Below are 20333 nucleotides of genomic sequence, written 5' to 3'. Positions count from 1 at the left end.
GATTCTACCAGCAGGCTTTGGACCGTTTTGTGTATTCTTGAGCTAAATGCCAACGCTAGCATAAACACAACAGAAATTCCACATATCAACATCTTAATCCTTTCCCTTTTTACAGTGCTCATATGTAATCTGACAAGATTTTTCCATTCTACTGTGGAACAGTTTCTTGTATATCATGTTAACCACCTCTTAGCATCTTAGCATGCTAACAAAGGATGCTGATGGAATGTCACCCATTCGCCTGTGTTTGGTTATTTGTCGAAGTTGTAGACTGTTTTTTGTATACTGTTGAGCACAATGTTGACATCTGCATGATATCATGCTAACGATGACAATACTATGTACAAAAACGTCAACAAAACTGATTTTAGGTATGTTTACCATGGTCATCAGCTTAATGTAGCATATTAGCATACAAACATTTGCTTAAGGATCATGAAATGTCTTTATTTTAGCAAGCATTTAGTTATGAACCAAAGACAAATTAAATGTTAAGCTAAAACACTGTGTTTTGCCATAATCTGTCACACCTGATTGTGAGCCATATTTTATAAACATCTACAGCTGCTTTAATCTGAATCTGTCACATCTAAATTTATCAGACTTTTTCTCTGTGATGATAGCAAAGTTATGCAACTTTAATGCATCTTAAAACTCAACAACTGTGACCAAAACAGTGTTTGAATTCATTAGCTACAGATATGTTTAGTAGTATTCCTGTTTACGCTGTAATCAACATGATTTTTGGATTGATTTTATACTTTAAATTAGTAAATTATTACTTTTTCAATTATTCTGTTGGCTGTAATCTGTAAAATATAACCTTTGTACATGAAACCAATTCATTTTATTGCATGAATAACATCTTAGCCTCTTTTGTAGAGGCTGCAATAACTTTTTGGCAAGAAGAAAACTACATTAATGAGCTAATTGTTCATTTAAAGCTATTTCAATTGGTATACACAACTGGATTGATTATATTGGAGAGCACAGAGCAGGTAAAGTAAGGCAAATACTTATGAATAATTGCTCCATCAGACAGCAATCAGTTTTGAGCAGATAATTACTTCTGGGTAAAGCAATAGCAGTACGAAACACTTTTGAGTGATTAGAATTTACCAAACATGCATGTCTGTACAAAATGTCATAGCACAGACCTGCAAGTGGTCGTGGAATGAAGTTTAGGGGTTCAAGGTTGGTGGAACTGGTTGTGACTGAAAATGTCAAATTTAATGGTAATGCTTCAAACAGTTGTTCAGATATTTTGAGTCGGGACAAAGTGTCGGACCATCTGACAGACATTTCCATCCCTCGAGCTAAAAGTGGTTCTGAACGCGCCCTTGGCCTTTGCTTTGTGCAGCTCTGTGATGAGTGCGGCCCCCACAGCCACAGAAAGCTTCTTGCTTTCTTTGGCTGCGGCTTTTGCACCGCTAAGATGACTTAAAGCTCGTTGGGAATTTGTCAGGGACTTGAGATTATGTGGGACAGTGATCGAGTATCTTGGGGTGTTTGGAGCAGTAATATGAGGAGTTCATTGTAGGACGGGAGGAGTGGACTGAAATACAAACCTGATTAAAGTGACCTTTGTTGTCCCAAAGAGAAATTTATCTTGTGCACAGAGCTGCCAGTTTGTCTGATAAACAGCACTTATGGCAGAACATTCTCACTGGAAAAAATGCCCCTCTCAAAACAAGAAAAAAAAAACTTATTTCAAAGAACTTTCACCTTGAAATGAAAAAAAAAATCTGCCAATAAAACAAGTGAAAATGGCTTGGTAAGATTTCTTGAAATAAGATACGATATTTAGAATATTGAGATCTTAAAATTAGCTGGTAAAACTTATTTTAAGCTTTATTTTACCAGGATTGTCAAGCTGTGGTGTCTTCTTGTTGTCCTCATTTACGGGCACCAAAAAATATTGTTTCCATGTCTGAAAAAAATGTGGAGGTTTTTCACTATGAATATATATATATATATATATATATATATATGTGTGTGTGTGTGTATGTGTGTGTGTGTGTGTGTGTGTGTGTGTGTGTGTATATATATATATATATATATACACACACACACACACACACACACACACACACACATTTTTAAACTTTAAAACGGGTCGATTTTGACCCGCAGGACGACACGAGGGTCAAAACAAGATAATTTCAAGATTGCTTGACTTAAAAAGATTTTTAAGATGCACTGTCTTAAAACAAGTCCCTCCATCTTGTTGAAATGTCACTTGTTAAGTGAATTTATCTTAAGTCAAGTGGGATGAGACATTTTGACTTAAAATAAAACAAACAGACTTGGTGAGATTTTGAGTTTTTGCAGCGTAGCTCCAATAAGCACATTTTAGAAGCAGTAGTTTTCAGCCACATGTATAATGATCACGATAATGATTTTCCAGTCAGTTGCTTCTGTTTGCCAGTGGAGGTCGTTATCTTTCATCAGTGAGAAGCCTTAAAGCAGACGTCTCCAAACTCCCCGTGACGTCAGCATGCTCCACATGTATTCTAGTTATTCAGCAGTCGCATGTTCATCGTGTGTTGTTTATGTCTTCTATGTTATCTGTGCTGGGGAGTCTGGTGTCTGCTAAAGTAAGAGTGTGAGAAGGGGAAGGAGAAAGGTCGCGTTATGTAACAGATACCACGTGGGCTCCAAAGGCCAGCGGGATTTTATCAGCTTTTTCTCTTCATGATAATCCAAACCTCAGTGAGCAGATTAACTGTCATTTATGTTTCATTGGTTTGGGTGTTCTGATTTTAAACAGATACAACTTAAATGTCAAATAATCAGAAGCAAAGATCACAATCAGCAACAAATGATCCTCTCTATTACTAACATTGAATAGCAGTAGATACCGCAGTACAAAATGATGAAGAACAGGGTTGTTAAGTTCAGTTCATTCTCTTGAGGCTAGAAATGTCTGAACCGAAATGCTCAGTAATGCAGTCAATAGCTTTTCATTTCATTTTCATTTGTATTTAAATACAAAAGGCAAGGCAAGTTTATTTGTATAGCACAATTCAACAAAAGGGTGCTTTACATAAACAAACCAAAAAATATTAGTGATAACCCTATGAATGTAACAAATGACAACCATAGACGTACAACTTTTTCAAAGTGGCATTTTATTCAAAATATGTTACCCAAGATATTATAAATGCATTTAAATGACAATACTATGAAAACCCGTGATTGAAATCATAATGCGCATTTTGCTGACAGACATTGAAATCTGTGTTAATTCACATTCTTTTGTACAGTAATCATACAAATCAGTATCATCCACACTGCAGAGGTATTTAAGGATGCAAACGATTATGTCCTTGGTTCACAGGCAAAGAGAAACTGCATATGTGACATTCAAAAAAAAATCCTATAAAAAATGATGTACTCCAAACCATAATGATCAAACTCCCACACAGTAGACACATCTTTGGCAATATTGACAACATTACAGTAAATTATTAGCCAGACACGAGACACACAGTAAAGATTCAACAAACAGTTAAAGCTTTGGCCATTCAAAAAAACCAAAATCTAATCAGCATCAATTTCCTGAAAATGACACCCATTTTTCTTTATTGTACTGAACCACAGTGGTGCAATTAAATCACCTGAAAGTGTAGTACATCCATGTTAATTAAACTAAAATAGACAAAACTACTAAACTTTTGTGCTCTTTCCCTCAAATCATGTATTTTAGGACTGTACAGTAAATTAAATTATGTTGTTATAATGTTTTATTGGCCTTTAAAAGAGTAGATTAACTGTAAAACCCTTGAAAATAGTGAGTAATTCATGCCACTAAACACACCTTTTATCAGATTTAGTGAGTGTATTTATGTATTTTTAGGAATGTCACTCAGACTATTGGCATTGAGGAAATGTTTTCAGACCCACTTTGTGCAGTTATGTTGTGTGATTGCTGTGAAAATAAAGACTTCCACTGAATGTTTCTGAAAGTAACAACACAAATACTTAATAAAATGTTTGTGGACATGTCTGATGCTCTTAAATTTACCAAACTGCACAAAGAAAATTATGGCTGCAATGTTACGCTTGTTATATTTACCACTTCTTTAGTCTTTTGCTCTGGGTCCTTTGGCCTATTCGTGTAAATTATGCACCATTTTCATGTTTTTATGTTTTGTAACTGCTGTACTTGCTATGATTAGTTTTCAAGTTTCCTCTCGGTTGTGTCCACTTCCATAACATTGTGCTTCTGCATGCTAATGATAAAAAAATGGCAAAACTTCAGCACACGTGTGTTCGGAAACATACACATGTTGCATGCTGTTGTGAGAGCTATAAAAATCAGAGTTAAACTGAAACACAAATATATCTTTTGCTGTAGAAAGTGTATCCATCCTTGGTGCTGGTTTTGAGAGATGTATGTTTGTGCAGTGACAGCGACAGCGACACCAACAGTTTTGCATCTGAGTGGGCTGACACGAGTAAAACTTAGATTTATTTTCAGTGAACCAGCCTGTGGGTCATTCTCTAAGTTTTGGGACTAAACTTCCCAAAGTGCTTTGTAGGTTAACAGTAAAGCTGTTGCTGCAACACTGACGGTGTGTTTCCTGTGTACTTCAAAAGGAGCCCCGTTTTGTACCTTATATTTGTCCACATTTTTTGCTAACTGGCTCCTTTAAAAGTATGCTAGATTTCTTTGTCAGCAGCTCTGACTTGCAAACACTGGACCACATTGGTACTGAAGAAACTGCAAAAATGTGATGATTCTCAAACAAGTTCTTTAGTTAAAGGAGCACCATTTTTCTGTGTTAACTGAGTGCTTTTGTGTTTTTTTATTTACTGGTGAACATCAGTGGTCATTATATACGGAAATGTAGGTTGTGCCATGTATAAAAATACATGTATCATATCTGTGCTATTATTTTACTGAAATTCTTTAGCAATCAGATGCTAATGGCTGCAGAAGCTTTACATTCGTTGCTGAAGTTCAAACTATTGACCATGTTGATAAAGAGACCAAATAAACGGGTCAGTTGTTATAACTACATCATGCCATTTTCAGAACATCACCTGAGGAAGCTCACAGTTTGAAAACCCCTGGTCTCGTTAGCTGGCTAGCCTAGCTTGTTAGCTTCAGCTTTGTGTCCAGAGTTTGTCCCATAGCGTCCGACAACCTCTCGTTTAAGAAGCAGAAAGAATATATGTTATTAATGTTTGTAGACTCCAAAGTGCTATATAAGTGCTGTAGATAGTAGCACACCACAACTTGTCTCTAAGCAACCCCAGAGTGCCAATAAAGTGACTGATTGTCAAAAGCTGCACAGCTTGTTAAAGCTGTATTGCTCGTCTGCAGCTGCTTTTACTACGGACTAATCTATTCTGCAATTATCTTAATGTGTCATATTATTTTACATGCTCTGTGCCTTAGATTATGACCAATCTACTTCTTTTTAAACGTCAAAACAGCTTTAAACGAAGAAAATAAAAAAGTTTTCCATCTGCTAAATAATGACTATAGTCCCTACACTGTGACTGAGATGTTATTTATGCATTAGACTGACTTGACTTAATTCACAAGGGTTGTATTTTAAAGATTATAGCTCATAGGATAATAGCAAAAATAATTATTTCTTTATTTTATATACACACCCATCCATAGATCATGTTAAAGAATGATTTACAGGCAATACTGTCCTGATGCTTATGCTTAATGTGTTTGATATGTCTAACATCCTTGTTTATACGGCCTGTAATCATTAATGTAGAGCCAGATTACACCATAACCTGCAAACTTTTCTTTGGTCACAATCATTCGGTTACAAGGAACATTAAAGTTTCACAAGGCTATTGAGACAAACCTTTAGCTGCACATTTTAACCGTTTGACCCGGATAAAAGCAGCTGTAGACAGATTTAAACTGGATGATATAAACCACATGCTCCCGTTTATGAACCAGCTTTCGGCAGATGATCGCTTTTTGGCACAATAACGCCCAGTTCTAAGTGCTATTTCTGCAAATATATATGTCCAAAAATATCAGACGTAAAATTTCAGCTCAGATTAAAGTGCTTGAATGTGTGTATTACTGATAACTTCTCAGTCCCATCAGATGTTTATCTGGTGTGGTAGCAGCAGGTCTGTCTCTGTGCAAAGCTCACTGTTCAATTATCGGTTATTTTTTTCCTCTTGGCAATAACACCCATGATGAGCTGAAGCCACTGATGTGTGCTGATGGAGAAAAGCTTCTCCTGTGTTCACTGCAGCTTTGTTCCACCTCCCAGACATTTCTGACCTATTGAGCCAACATTTTCAGTTGTTTCTTACAGGAGTGTGTAGTGTTTTACAAAATAAATGGACAATTAGTTTCATATTTAGGCTTAAATATACTTGTGTAGTACAACAGAACCATAAGTCAGTTCACTTACTGTATAATGTTTTTGTAGTGAAACCCTCAGTCATGGCCTGTTTAAATGAATCAGTACATAGTATAGTTTCATTATAAACGCAGTGAGAGGCAGTGATGGAAACAGCAATGGTCTATGTCTTGAACAAATAAAAATAAATGTCTTTCTTTAAGCCTGTTATTGGGATATAATTTTCTAAAGTGTTCTCAGAGCTGCCCATCTTTTCTCAGAAAACTAGAGATACCCTCATAGTATAGTAAATATTGCTTCATGTAGGTGTTTCTTCTTAACACTTTGACAAGTGCTTGCCAACAGGAATCTGGATTTGTTGGGTTTCCCTCTATAATATAATATTGTGAGGTCTTGACCTTGCTATGTGAAGCACTCTAAGATGACTTATGTTGTGATTTGGTGCTGTAAATACATAAAATTGAATTGTAGTGCTGCTGTAAAACCTGCAGTAGAACACAACAGAAGCCTCATAAGTGATTTCAGACTTGATAAAGATTCTTCAAGTCTAAACTGGACCAGGTGTCTTCATAAGTGTTAAAGGGGATCTTTTTTTTTTTCAACCAGGGGTCTGTTTTCATATGTCATTTCATACATGTGAGTGATGGAGAAATGAATTTTCGACATAGCTCCAGTATTTAGCCAGGCAGGCAGCTTAGCAGCTCAGCTAGCAGCTCAGCTAGTGAAAAGTATGGGGCAGGCAGCTGGCCCCCCCGCCTCAAAGTCTGCCCCAACGTGCTTTTTTTCCCCCACACTGACCGGCTCGGATAGTCTCAACGAGTGTCCCACAACATACTAGAGATGAGAAGTGAACGAAAACCTCCACATTACCTGGCGATCGCTATTTGTTGTGTCTGTATCCAAAGCTCAGGACACGAGAAAGCAAATCTCGTTCTGAAATCGCGTGATAGCTTGTGCCAAAACCGGTGTTTTGACGCGAGCTATCATGCGATTTCGCGAGTTGCTAAGCTGCCTGCCTGGCTAAATATTGGAGCTATGTCGAAAATTCATTTCTCCATCACTCACATGTATGAAATTACATATGAAAACAGACCCCTGGTTGAAAAAAACTGAAGTTCCCCTTTAATTGACAAAAGAAAAAAAATCTGATTATACTGGTTTTATCTGTCTAGATATGTGGAATAAACAACTTAAACATGTTCTTTCCCCCTCACTGTTACTGTGTCTTCTGTTTCTGGGCAGGCTGGCTGTCCAGCCTCATGGCACTCTTTCCAGAGAGGAACGGGACGATCTTCTCAAACAGCAGGATGCAGCTCACCACACCTGGAGACACACGTGGAAGAAACAGGAGGTTACTTTGTTGCTAATAATCTAGCAAAGATGTTGTATGTATGAATCATTTAAACAAGAAAAAATGATGGAATGAGTCCAAAATGACGAACCTGTGGAGGACAGTCATTCAAATATGAAACATAACTCTTGTTGTTTCTTAAATGACATGACATACAGCGCCCTCCATAATTATTGGCACCCCTGGTTAAGATATATTCTTTAGCTTCTAATAAATTCATTTTTTTCCTAAATAATATAGGACCACAATGAAAAAACAGAGGAAAGTCCAACCTTTAATTCAAGTGCATTTATTCAGTGGGGGGGGAGTGGGGGGGGGGGGGGGGGGGGATCACACATTAAGAAATAATTCTTTTACATCAAATCATGTGTGCCACAATTATTAGCACCCCTGATGTTAAGACTTTGTACAACCTCCTTTTGCCAACAAAACGGCAACTAATCTTCTCCTATAATACATTTTTCAACAATTTTCAGTGTGAGACTATGCTTCTGCAATAAAAACTGAATTTATTTTAAGGTTTTCAACGCATCTTAACCAGGGGTGCCAATAATTATGGAGGGCGCTGTATGTTGCTGGACACAATGTGAGACAGTTTGGAAATGTGGCAGAGAAAATTAGCCAATTAACACAGTGACATTAAAAGAGAACCAGATGGACAGCTGAAGAATTCAAACTGTATCTGTTACACTGATAATTTCTCCATCACATGCTGGAGGAAGGACATTTTAATATCCTATTAATCCTCAGACATGAGCAGCTGCAGCAGTGTATTATAACAACAGTCCAGGATATGGGCCCTCCGTATTTTATTTTATTCATATATGCACATTTAGTATGTTGCTAGGTTTTACTTTTAATGATATTTATAATCATGTATTCATGAATTTATGTATTATATACACATTACATACATTGCAGTATAAGGACAAGTGCGTCAGTACAACACAACCATGTAAATCAGTTAATTTGTAGGATTTTTACAGTTAAATCCTCAGTTTTTGCCTGTATAAATTAATCTGTACATGGCATATTTTCAGTTTAAATGCAGTGCATGATGGTGATGAATATACAAATGGAGCCTGTGACTTGAGCAAATAAAAATAAATAGCAAAATATATACAGGATATAACAAGCCTGTTTAGCCTGTTATGGGGATATCATGTTTTAAAATATAATGAATCTTTTCTCTGTTCAGATTTCTTTGCATACTGAGTTTGACAGTGCAGTTTTCTAAAAATTTTCTCCAAATTAATCCTAAAAGCGACATCTGGGCCTCCTCAAAGTCCAACATGATGATATTTATGAAATGAAAAACACTTCAATTCATATCTGGTACATTCACTTACTTCATATTGGTGTGCATATTGTGCCTCCTTTTTTTTTTTTTAGTAAAGAAATGAAACCTGTTCTCAAAATGTGTCTTACAAATTTTCTGTTCAAAATAACACAAAGATGGTTAATGTTACCATCAGTGTCTGCAGCTTTAAATACAGCTGATCTGCTGCTGTCAACGCCCCCTTCAGGAAGAAGACTCTCTCTGTATCTGTGATTGACAGTTGGCCACAAACCGGCTTCCATCGATGTGAATGAATGTTGTTAAATCAGGATTTTATTCTTCTTTCAAACTTTTTCTATCACAGAATTTACAGCACAGATGTTGTTTTTAACTCATATGTTTGGTGAGTTTGGTAGAAGACGTTAAAAAATCTGTAGGTTAGCGATGCAGAGTAGCCTTAATGTGCTGCGTTTCAGTCACTATTTCTTACTTTTTCCATTGTCTGATAGCAAAAACAAAAATATGTATAAATGGAAACAGCTTTATTTAAACTTCAGCAGGATTAAAATGCACTATGTGTGAGCATAGAGAGCAGGAGAGAAGTAAACAGATGGAACAGCTGAGTTTATGTCGCACTAAAAACCCAACAGGTGAGATGAAAACAAATTAACTCCCTAGTCCTTGTTTATTGTTTACTTTTATTGTGAATTGGTCTTCCACGATCTCTAAATGTCCCTTAGCTTCATGGTTTCCAGATAACTCTGACCTACAGGCATGCAATTAAAGCTAATGGTAACGTTAGCTGCATGATGTGCTAAGGATTTTTCTTGTATGTGGTGACACTTCCAACAACAAGAAAAAGACTCAGAGAGTGAAGTACTCTGCCAAGGCTGCTCAGTTGTTGCACCATGTCTGAGAATGTGTCCATTTAATATAGACGTACCCACAAATAAAATGACCTTGCACTGAACGCAGGCGTGTGTTCTGCATGTGTATGTTATGTACGGACACCGGATCGTGTGACCTAAATATGTACCAGGCGGTGGGAATTGATGGGACTCAGAAACAATCATGTGATCATCAGCAAGCAGCTGATGTAGCGTTCATTTGTTGTCATGGTTACAATGATGCTGAGCCGCTATCTCACAGTAATACAGAAATCTTAAACAAATCCGTGGATCCAGACTATAAGCTACACCACTGCTAAAATCTAATCACTTGGTCCTTGTGCCATTTCTGATCATTCCTGAAAATTTCATCCAAATCTGTTGGTCCATTTTTGAGTAGACAGACAGACAGACAGACAGACAGACAGACAGACAGACAGACAGACAGACAGACAGACAGACAGACAGACAGACGCCAATCATCACATAACTCTGTCGATGCTTCACCTCCTTGGCAGAGAAATAAAAATAATCCAGTGGACCTTCAGATGCTGGGAGTGCATGAAGACTCCTGTTTTCGTTCTTACAGCTAACAGCAGAACATTTGGTGAGTTTTGCTCATCGCTGTGACATTTTGGGGTTAGCAGAAGCATCTCTAGAAAGTAAATAAACCTGGTGGACTGTGAGGCAGCTGCTCATCCTGAGTGGTTCCACTCAGGAAGCACTAAGAGGCAGGATTGTACAAGTTTGAGGTAGACTGTTTTTGATTCACCAGCTGGAATGTAGCACCTCAGGAAAATTCTTACAGGCCTATAAGATCCTCATATCTTCAGACACTTCACTTAATTTACACTTCACAGTAAATTAGTTTGACAGTTGAGAGTTAACAGATGCTGACCCAAATTGTAGAAGATCAACACCACCTTCATGTCTGTGTGTTAAATATGAAGCTCCAGCCAGCAGCTTAGTCTATATGAGCGTATTAGCTTAGCTTAACTCAGCCTGGCTCTGTCCCAAACGCTGCTCCTTACCTAAGGCGGGTCCCAGCCAGTAGACAAAGCAGTATTCCAGGTAGGTGTGGCCACTGCAGGGGAACTGGATGGAGAAGGCCAGGACGGGGTTAAAAACTGCTCCTGAAATACTTCCACCTGCAGAAAACAGCGACACAGTCAAGACTGGAACAGAAACACCATCAACAGGGCTGATTTTCTTCAGCTGCAGAGGAAAAACTGTAGCATAGATTCATTACTGCTCTTCAGTCTGACTCTAAACTGGCCACGGTTAGACAAAGTTTTTAATTCGTAATTATTAATTTGAAATTAACTCATTAGGAATTAAAGTTTTGTGCTTCATGTTTACATGGAAATATTAATTCCAAATTAAGGTTTACATGGACCTTTAACGTTTGGGCGTTAGAAAGGATTCTAATTGGACAGGGAGTGGACGTGACGTATCCGTTTACCAGAAGAAAACAAACTCCATTTGCCGCGGCATTTCTTTTCACCAACAACATGGAGGAACAACTAATAAGCACACTTTTCGCTTTGCTTTTTATCCTCGTTTTGAAACAGCAACTCGACAATGGCGTACCACTTCTGTTATGCCAGTAAGGTCGCAGAACGTGTACGTCGCTACGTCATCGCTAGGTGAGGAGCCGAGCATGCATAGAATGACCGGAATTAACTAAAGCGAAATGAACTGTATACATGAATAAAATGTACACAGGAATTAGTTTATTTGGAATTAACATCGGAATAAACCAAGTAGTTTATTCAGAATTAAGTTTATTCAGAATTAACTTTTTAATTTGGAATTAAGTGTTTACAAGGAGATTTTAAAGCGGAATTAACTTTAATTCAGAATTAAAGAGGAAATACAGGTCTCATGTAAATGTGCTGACTGAGGGACATAAGATGCAAGAACAACCTCAGGAACAGTAGAGAATGAAGTACAGCTTTATGTTAATATTTGTTTTCTGCTTATCTAAAGCAGTCTTTGATTGAGGGTGTGTCAAAGATGAGCTAAATCAATCATTAACTAATCAAGAAGTCACAACCCTGTTAGTTTCAGTTTCTTTAAAGGTGATAATTTACTACTACTATGTATTCAATGTAAAAAAAAAAAGGTATATTAATACCTGTGAGTGTTTTCTGATACCAATAAACGTACTCTGATTCACTGAAACAGCAAACAGAAGTTAAACGAGTGTATAGTGGCTGTAAAATAAAGTGTAAAATATGAGTTTATTAAAATTCACCAGGTTTTTATCTTTTTTTTTAATTTAAAGGATAATACAAAATGCTTTATATTTTAGCAAATGCGCTCATTTCATAATGTGTAATAGGGATGGGAATTTCGACTAATATCCGAGCTGACTAGTCGCTAATTTTATTGGCGACTAGTCGGTTTGGAAAACTTGCAATTTAACCCTTTAAGCGCCAAAGCCGCAATATTGCAACAAGCAACATTGCTGAACATAACAAGCCATAGCTTCAGATATACTGCCTCGTGTGCCGCATGTACTGTACACCAGGAGATGGCGGACATCTGGAACTTCAATCTGAGCATCAGTTGTAGGCGTGTTTTCATTCAAAGTTTTGGAGTTTACAGAGTTTGAAAACCGAGGAGATGAGACTCTGACCGACTATTAAAATACTAAACATTTAATAAATGAGTAGGCGGTTAAACGATTAAACGACTAGTCGCACACATCCCTAATGTGTAATACAACTTTCTGTAGCAGAGGACATTTTTGTCGATTTCATGATGAGTTTGAACTTTGATAAATTGGGCTCTGGACATTTTTCACTATTTTTGGACATTTTACAGACAAATTATAGAAAGAGTAATCAGAAAATTAATTGTAACTTTATCTGTAAAACACAATAATACATGGATTGGTAAATTTTAAGAAATTTACCAGCTAAGTTACAGATTAAGTGAATTTTTTTACAGTGAAGAATTGCTTTTAATAAAAATTTAAAGTACTTCTTACTACAGTAAATACGCTCCTTACATAGTCAGTAATACAACTTTCTGCAGCAGAGACACCATTTTTTCTTGCTTTTTTGATATTTCATAACCACAGTCGTATCCTGTGTCAGGCTTCAGTTGTATTTTTCAAACCTTGTTTGTGTTCAAAGCTTAAATCATTAGTCCATCGGCTTGTAGAATAAATTATCTGCAAGACTTTGAGCAAAAGTGATCTGGATCCAGCTTCTCAAATGTGAGTTTTGCTGTTTCTGCTTTAGTAAATGAAAGGACTACAGGTTAAATAAAACTAGCTAGCTGTGTACATTTTTCACATATTCTGTGACATTTCATGGACTAGTAAGTGAAAGAATAACCCACAAATGAAATGATTATGCAGGTAATACATATAGCTCTAAAATAAAATGTAAAATCTGGGTTTATTAAGACCTAGCAGTCAAATAACAGCTGTCACAGTATTTACAAAAAGGCTTCATTTTGTTTGAATTAAAGAGAAATGGAAAGTACTTCATATTATAGTGGATGCACTAATGGTGTAGGTAGTAACAGCTTTCCACAATAAACATTTTTTGTTGTTTTCACAATTTTCTGACGATAACCTCAACTTTATCCTGTCAGAATATTTTAAAACAGGTTTGAATATTTTTAAAGGGATTTTAAAAGAAGAAAAATTAAAAGCATATATTTGGTTTTAGGACTACAAAACGTTGACATTTTATACACTAATAATTAAAAGAATAGCCAGAATTAAATTAAATTCTGAAGATAATTAGTTGTAGTGTTAAATTAAAATGTAAAATCTGGGTTTATTAAAACTTACAGGTTAAATTACAAAATTTACATTTTTTAATTCAAGGAAAATGGGCAATATTTCATATTTTAGTAATACTCAAAACTTTCTGTATCAGAAACTTTTTTTCACGATTTGCTGCAGACAACCTCAACTTAAAACAGGTTTGAACACTTGTAAAGGGATTTTTTAAAGGAATATGTAAAATATATAAACAAGTTCAACAAAACAAGAAGCTTAAATATAAGACTTTAGGGTTTGAACATTTTTCACAATTTTCGATCATTTTATGGAGCAAATAAGTACTGGATTCATCTTGAAAAGTGATGTGATATAAATTTAAATCTGAGTTGTTGTTTTGTTGTTGTTGTTTTTTTAACTCTGCACTATATGCCATGTATGATTTGTGCTAATATATTTAATTATAATCAGGTTTTTTTTTTTTTAGTTCTATCGGTAGCAGAACCACAGCAGATGGTTTCTGCTTCCTGCTCTCAGGTGAGCCTCCAACACACCTGCAAAAACCAGCGCCGTGATGAGCGCAGCGAAGAGGGCAGCCCGGAGCTTCTCGTCCACTCTGTGGATGTTCATGGCCGCGGCTTGGACCGTGAAGGCGCACATCAGCTCCACGGCCGCGGCCTCCAGTATCGTCCCACCGAGCGGATCGAAGCACCTGAACCCGAACCTCTGGTGCCGGACGTGGACGTCGGACAGACCCAGCGACCACACGGAGGCTGCGAAGACCTGCGCGGCGACCCCAGCGCCGAACTGGAGGGCGATGAGGACGAGCGCCGCTTTGACGCTGCTGCTGCCGCGACAGACGCTCTCCAGAGCCGCGATGGGGTTACACGTCGCCTCCCGGAAAGTTGTCAAGTGGACCACAGTGATGCAGAAGGTGAGGGTGAGGGCGACCGGCAGCTCCAGCCGGGTGGTTTCTCCCAGCAGCTTGAGTTCATGTGTGCAGCTGCAGAGCTGGAAGGTGGACGCCGCCTCCAGCAGGTAAATCCAATAAGCTCCGGGGCAGAGACGCGCGGCTGTCCGGCGGACCGCCTCGCTGAGCAGCACCGCCACCGCCAACACCGCCAAGGAAACGAACAGGTCAGACATCTCCGCGGCTGTCCAGACACACACCGACGGCTCGACCTGACGGGACAAACCGTTCCTTGGGATGTGGACAACTTTTCAACGGGTCACTTATCTGCCCGTTTGCCAAAGTCCGTTGATCCACGTTGCCGCAGATGCGTCAAAGCGCGCAGCTTGAAAGAAGAAATGTGGCGGAAGCTTCACAATAGACCACAGGTATAAAGAAAGGAGACTGTAGAATTAAAATACATAAGCAGGTAACGTTAAAAAACGCAAGCCTTAAAAATCTTAAACAGAAGTACATACTAACTCTGTGCAGTGCCACTGATATGTGCAATAATTATTGTATTACTGTACCAATGCAAATTTCCCCACTGTGGGGCTAATTAAAGGTTATCTTATTTTTAGGTCTGGCCCGAATAGTGGTTTCTGGCCTCCGAATATTCGGGCCCTATTAAAGACGAATATCCGAATATTCGTTCCGCCCCATAACGTCCGACGGGGTGGCGACGGACCTAATATTTGGATCCGTTCTCTGGTCTCAGGTCCAAATTTTGCCTTCGTTTTGTCTTCAGTTAAACTGAAGAATTCAAATATTCAGATACCAAAATTAATATCCGGATACTGCTGTAGCGAATGAGTATTCGGATATTCGGGTCCAGCCATCAGTACTACAAATGCATACGGCCCTTAAACATTAAGGGAACCCTTAATCATCACAGTATAACACAAATTCATCTAAACTTCTGGTATGTTGATCTGTCCAGTTAGGAAGTGTGACTGTGAATCCTCCCTCAGTGAGTTAATAATTTGGCCTTCCGCTGTCCATTCTTATGTCATTTAATCTCATTTAATACTACAGTGTATATCAATGATTTAACTGGATATATTTATGGCGGTACCTTAAACACCAGAAACTGTCACAGGACGAAGATTGCTCTTGCCTTGTTTAACACAGTCGACTTTAACTTCAGGAGATTTTCAGATTTTATTTTGAAAGTTGAAACAGGAAACGGACGTAAATATTTGTGACTTGCTCGCCGTTTGAGGTTGTTTGGGGGCAGTGCTCAGAGCCTGGGAGTGACTGGCTGAGAGGCTCAGTCCAGGGCTGAGGAAATTCCTGCTGTTGCAGTTTGACAACTTTTCTAAGAAGCTGAACCAGCAGGAGGCGTGACAAGCTCACAGTCAGAGTGCTTTAGGAACCGGAGGCCTTTTTAAAAAATACAGAACACACCAGTTTCACACAATGCAGGAGGACAGCGATCAAAAACACACAGATGAGGGAAATCACTTAGCTTGAGAGATAGATGGATACTTTAGGGGAATTGAAGGCCAAACAGGGACCATGTGTTTCACTGAGCAGTGACCTGAGTGAAGAGAGAACTGTCATGAAGTGAAGCTGTCTGATAAACTAGATTTAGTCAAAAACAGCTCTCAGTGTGCAATATTCTTACTGCAACGAGCTATGGTGCTTATCTTGTGTGGATAGAGAGGCCCTGAGACCCAGGAAAAAAGTTTTGCAATTTGGATTTTTTCTTTTAACTTAACTTTATGAACATTTTATAACATGTGCACTGTAGTGTACAAGGAGATGTCATTGATGCTGAGAGTGAAATATTAACACGTCATGAAAATAGCTCATCTTCTTCCATTGAATAGAACACATACGGACATATTTGTTTGTAAACACACATAAAAGCTTCACAATAACATTTCACAGTGACTTTGCACTAGCCAAAAGGGACTTCATGAAATACCACAGAACTTTGGGACAAGACTGATCATGGGCTGATGAAGAGCTGATTAAATGTCCACACCCGCTGGTCACAGAGGGGCATCGGCCGTTCACAGTAACACGCCTAAGTCTCAAACGGCTTCATTGGATGCTTCATCAGATACCATCAGTGAGGTGTCTTCATTGATGAAGACATTTTTTTCTCTCTCACCCACTGGACTCTCATCTTCTGAAAGGTCTGAATCTCCCTCAATGATTCTCTGGAGAATTCTCTGAAAGACCTGTCTACTAAAAGTCAAAATGAAGTAAACCTAAATGTCCTGACGTCAGCTCAGAAATTAGTTGTTTTTCCGATGAAAATAACTTAGCTAAGCTCTGAAAATATACTCAAATGACTCTTTAGATGTTTACTTACTATAAGCAATCAAAATATAGCATTAAGAAACAAACTATTTAAATCTGAACATCTTGCTTACCTGTCATCAGTAAAATGTGCTCTCTGGGATGGCTGCCATTTTGGAAAGTGAGTTGACAAAACACACCCTCACACACATGTGGTGTGATTTTAAAGCTACGATTGTCTCCTTTAAGGAACATCAGGATTTTAAAGTATGGCACATATCAGAGAGATGAACCGCAGCACAAAAACAAAGTGCTGGGTCTCCGTGGGTCACAGATTGAACAACACAGATTGTTTTGTTTTTAATTTTATAATTTTGAACAGCATGACATTAAAGATATTTTTGAGGAATAGCTGAAATATGAACTGATAAAAACTTTTCATTACAAAAATGTTGCTCGAAAACATCCCACTTTTGCATCTAAGGGTTAAACAGCAGAAAACTGCTCGGTACTTTGTGTTGTCGGTCTGACTGCTTCCTGTTTATGTGGAATTGTTAATATTTGCAGGCATTTTGGCAAAATCCCTCCTGCAGCTGCAAACAAACCTCCAGGATTCTGTCTGAAAGGAACAAGTAGCTGAATAGGAAGGAAACTAGGAGGTACACATATTTGGTTTTCTCTGGATTTTGCGACAAAATCAGAACACAACAGTTTGATTCATTGACCTGCTGATGGTTACTCTGGCTTTCATGTCCACACAATCACCTGTTAAGCTGTTTGACTGAATTATTCCACTTGTTTGGGACAAAACTGCAGCAGAAGTCAGAGGATGTTGTTCAGTTTTCAGCGAGTTCCAGCTTGATTCAGGAGTTAGAAAACAGAGTCTCTGTTCTAACAGTAAGAATGAATGTTTTGGGCTCAGAACCAGTTTCTGTTTAACACAATATTTAAGTATTATTTTTAGAGCCACAGGAGTCCAGACAGCAGAGACACGAGACTTCACGATTAAAAAGTCGTGTTTATATGCAGACTGCAACAGAGTTTACACAATATGTAAATATGTGACACAACATTCAAATACTGAGCAGTGTGGATGCAAGGATCAGGGAGGAAATGCGTCTGGAAAACGTTTTCCTTCAGGATAAAGCTCAAAACTTTTCTTTGTCTTACTGGCAGGAAGTCTGAAATAAAACATCAGAAGAAGCACATCTGTAGTATTTGTTTAAAAAATGATCCTGAAAGATTGAAACAAAACAAACCTGATTGAATTGATATTTATCTCCTAAAAATGAAGTTCCTGAGACTTTGCGGTAAAAGTTAAATATCAGAGGAACTGTCTTATGTAATGTAAAATCCCATCCTCTGAATACTTCCTTAAAACAAGCAGACTAGTTGAACCTGATTATATTTGTTCTGTTTGAACTCTACTGGGTTCATTTTTACTGAATACATTCAGTTTTTCCTCTGAGCTCTCATGATCTCAGTATTTGTTTTCTTTCATCCAGATGTGTGACAGTAGAATGATGGACCATAAAATATTAGAGAAAGGAAGGAGGTTGTTCAACAAGAAACTTTAAGACAAACAAACCACTAAAATCCTGTTTTATACAAGTGTAAATGTATAATAACAGTATAAGGTGTTCACTGTCTGACTTTCTTTCCATCTTTTCTGTCGTCTTTCTCTTTTTTCATTGTTTTCTCTTACTTTGTCTTTCAGCTGTTCCCTCATCTTTCTGATTTTGTCTTTTTCCATCTTTGTTTTTCTTTTTTCTTTCAGTCTTTTTGTCCTCTTTCTTTCTTTGTTTCTTTCTTTCTTTCACTTGTCCTTTCAGTCTTTCTTTCAGTTTTTGTTCTGTCTTCATCTGTCTTTCAATCTTTTCCCTCTTCTATCTTTTAGTTTTTCATCTTTATTTCTGTCTTTTAGTCTTTTCTTTTGCTTCTTGCCTTTAGTCTTGTTTTCCATCAGTCTTTCTGTTCTTTTTTCTTTCCCTCATTAATGATAGTTTTCTATAAATTGTTATTAATTGAATAAATTAATTCCTGATATTTCCAGATTTGTAAATGTATTATTTGTTAAGTAGCTGGTCTTCCTGCTGCTCCAGCTGTGTTCAGCCTCTGTACTGCAGATGTGTTTTTAAACATTTTTCACATGCTTGATATTAAAGCTAAAACTACAATAAGTTTATCGAAACATTTGTCCACCAAATGTGGATCATTTGAATATTTCTGAACCGAGTCATGTTCAGTCTTGACCTGCTTCTCTCTTCATTTTTAATAATACTTTTTGATTTGATTTGCATTTTATTTATATTTTGATAGAGTTTCTGTCTTTATTATGAAGAGCTGCTGCTGTGCTTGTCTCTGTGAACTTTATTTTCCTGCCTACAAACCAAATCCCCTCTAGAATGATGATGATAAATGTAGACTAAACCACACCTGGACTCACCTGGTGGCTGCAGTGTTTCATCAACAGGCTACAGTGGGAGATACTGAAACATCAACAGGACTCGGTGTAAAGCTGCAAAGGCTTCAGAGTGTTATCACTTCTGCTGTCATTTCAAAATAAAATGAAACTATTGCCTTTTGCTTTGAAGCTTTTTAATTTTTGCCCATAAATTGGGAGTTCATGTGGCAGCAGATTTAACAAATGTTAATAATAAATCTCTTTATTCCTCTTTAAAATGTCCTCTGTGCTTTCTGTCTGTCGTTTCCCGACATCTTTTAGTGTTTTTCTGTCTTTCAGTCTTCCATTCCATTTTTCCATTCGTCCTTTTTCCACCTTTTTGTCTGTCTTGTTTTATTTAGTCTTATCATTTTTCTGTGATGTCAGTCTTTCCCGTTGAATGTTTTGGGCTGAACACCAGTTTCTATGTAACATTCTATAATTTTATATTTAAATATATTCTAATATTTTTACCAGCAGGAGTCCAGACACGGCAGAGACGCTGGACTTCAGGATAAAAAGTCGTGCTTATATCTGTCTTTTAGTCATTTTACATCTTTCTTTCTCTTTCTTTTGGTCTTTTAGGCTTTTTTCCTCCAATCTTTCTTTCCATTTTTCAAAAAAAATCTTTCTTCTCTGTTCTTTTACTCATTTTTCATCTTTCTGTTTTCTGTCAGTCTTTTCAACTTTTTTCAAATTGTCTTTGTCTTCTTAAGTCTTTTTCATCTTTGTTGTCTTTCTGTCTTTCAGTCTTTTCCTATCTTTTCATTTTTTTGTCTTTTCTATCTTTCTTTTCATCTTTCAGTATTTCATTCTTTCTCTTCCTTTGTCTTTTACTGATTTTTCTTCTTTCAGTCTGTTTTTTCTCTTTCAGTCTTCCTTTGTGCCCCTTTTAGTCATTTCTGATCTTCATGTTTTTCTGTCTGTCTTTTAGTCTTTTTTCAGTCTTTCACTCTTTTTTCCATCGTTCTCCTTTCAGTGTTTTCTCCATTTTTCTTTCCATCTTTCTCTGTCATTCTTCTTTCTGACTTTTCCCTGTCTTTCTTGCAGTTTTGTTCATCTTTCTGTCTTTCAGTCTC

The 20333-nt window shown here is 37.5% G+C and overlaps 1 protein-coding gene across 1 annotated transcript; it reads right to left on the bottom strand.

The window, feature by feature from the left end:
* Positions 1 to 7391: 7391 nt before the first annotated feature.
* On the bottom strand, positions 7392 to 15298 carry LOC110968989 (aquaporin-11-like). The gene is made up of 3 exons (XM_051937387.1): positions 14167 to 15298; positions 10902 to 11018; positions 7392 to 7676 (listed from the first exon to the last, which is right to left on the bottom strand). Exons 1-3 carry the CDS (start codon positions 14756 to 14758, stop codon positions 7570 to 7572), a joined length of 816 nt encoding a protein of 271 aa, XP_051793347.1. The 5' UTR covers positions 14759 to 15298; the 3' UTR covers positions 7392 to 7569.
* Between the last annotated feature and the right edge of the window lie 5035 nt (positions 15299 to 20333).

Source organism: Acanthochromis polyacanthus, chromosome 17 (assembly GCF_021347895.1).
Source record: "Acanthochromis polyacanthus isolate Apoly-LR-REF ecotype Palm Island chromosome 17, KAUST_Apoly_ChrSc, whole genome shotgun sequence".
Classification (NCBI taxonomy): Eukaryota; Metazoa; Chordata; class Actinopteri; family Pomacentridae; genus Acanthochromis; species Acanthochromis polyacanthus.
Note: the sequence above shows the minus strand (reverse complement) of the source record. Positions and strands in the feature narration are given on the sequence as shown.

Bases quoted from the DNA above. Each gene is read 5' to 3' on its own strand.
- LOC110968989 (XM_051937387.1), bottom strand. From the start codon at position 14,758: ATGTCTGACCTGTTCGTTTCCTTGGCGGTGTTGGCGGTGGCGGTGCTG. The intron at 11,019-14,166 runs GTGTGTTGGAGG...TGTTTTCTGCAG, and splicing joins CACGGCGCTGGTTTTTGCAG to GTGGAAGTATTTCAGGAGCA. The intron at 7,677-10,901 runs GTAAGGAGCAGC...GTGTGTCTCCAG, and splicing joins CTGGCTGGGACCCGCCTTAG to GTGTGGTGAGCTGCATCCTG.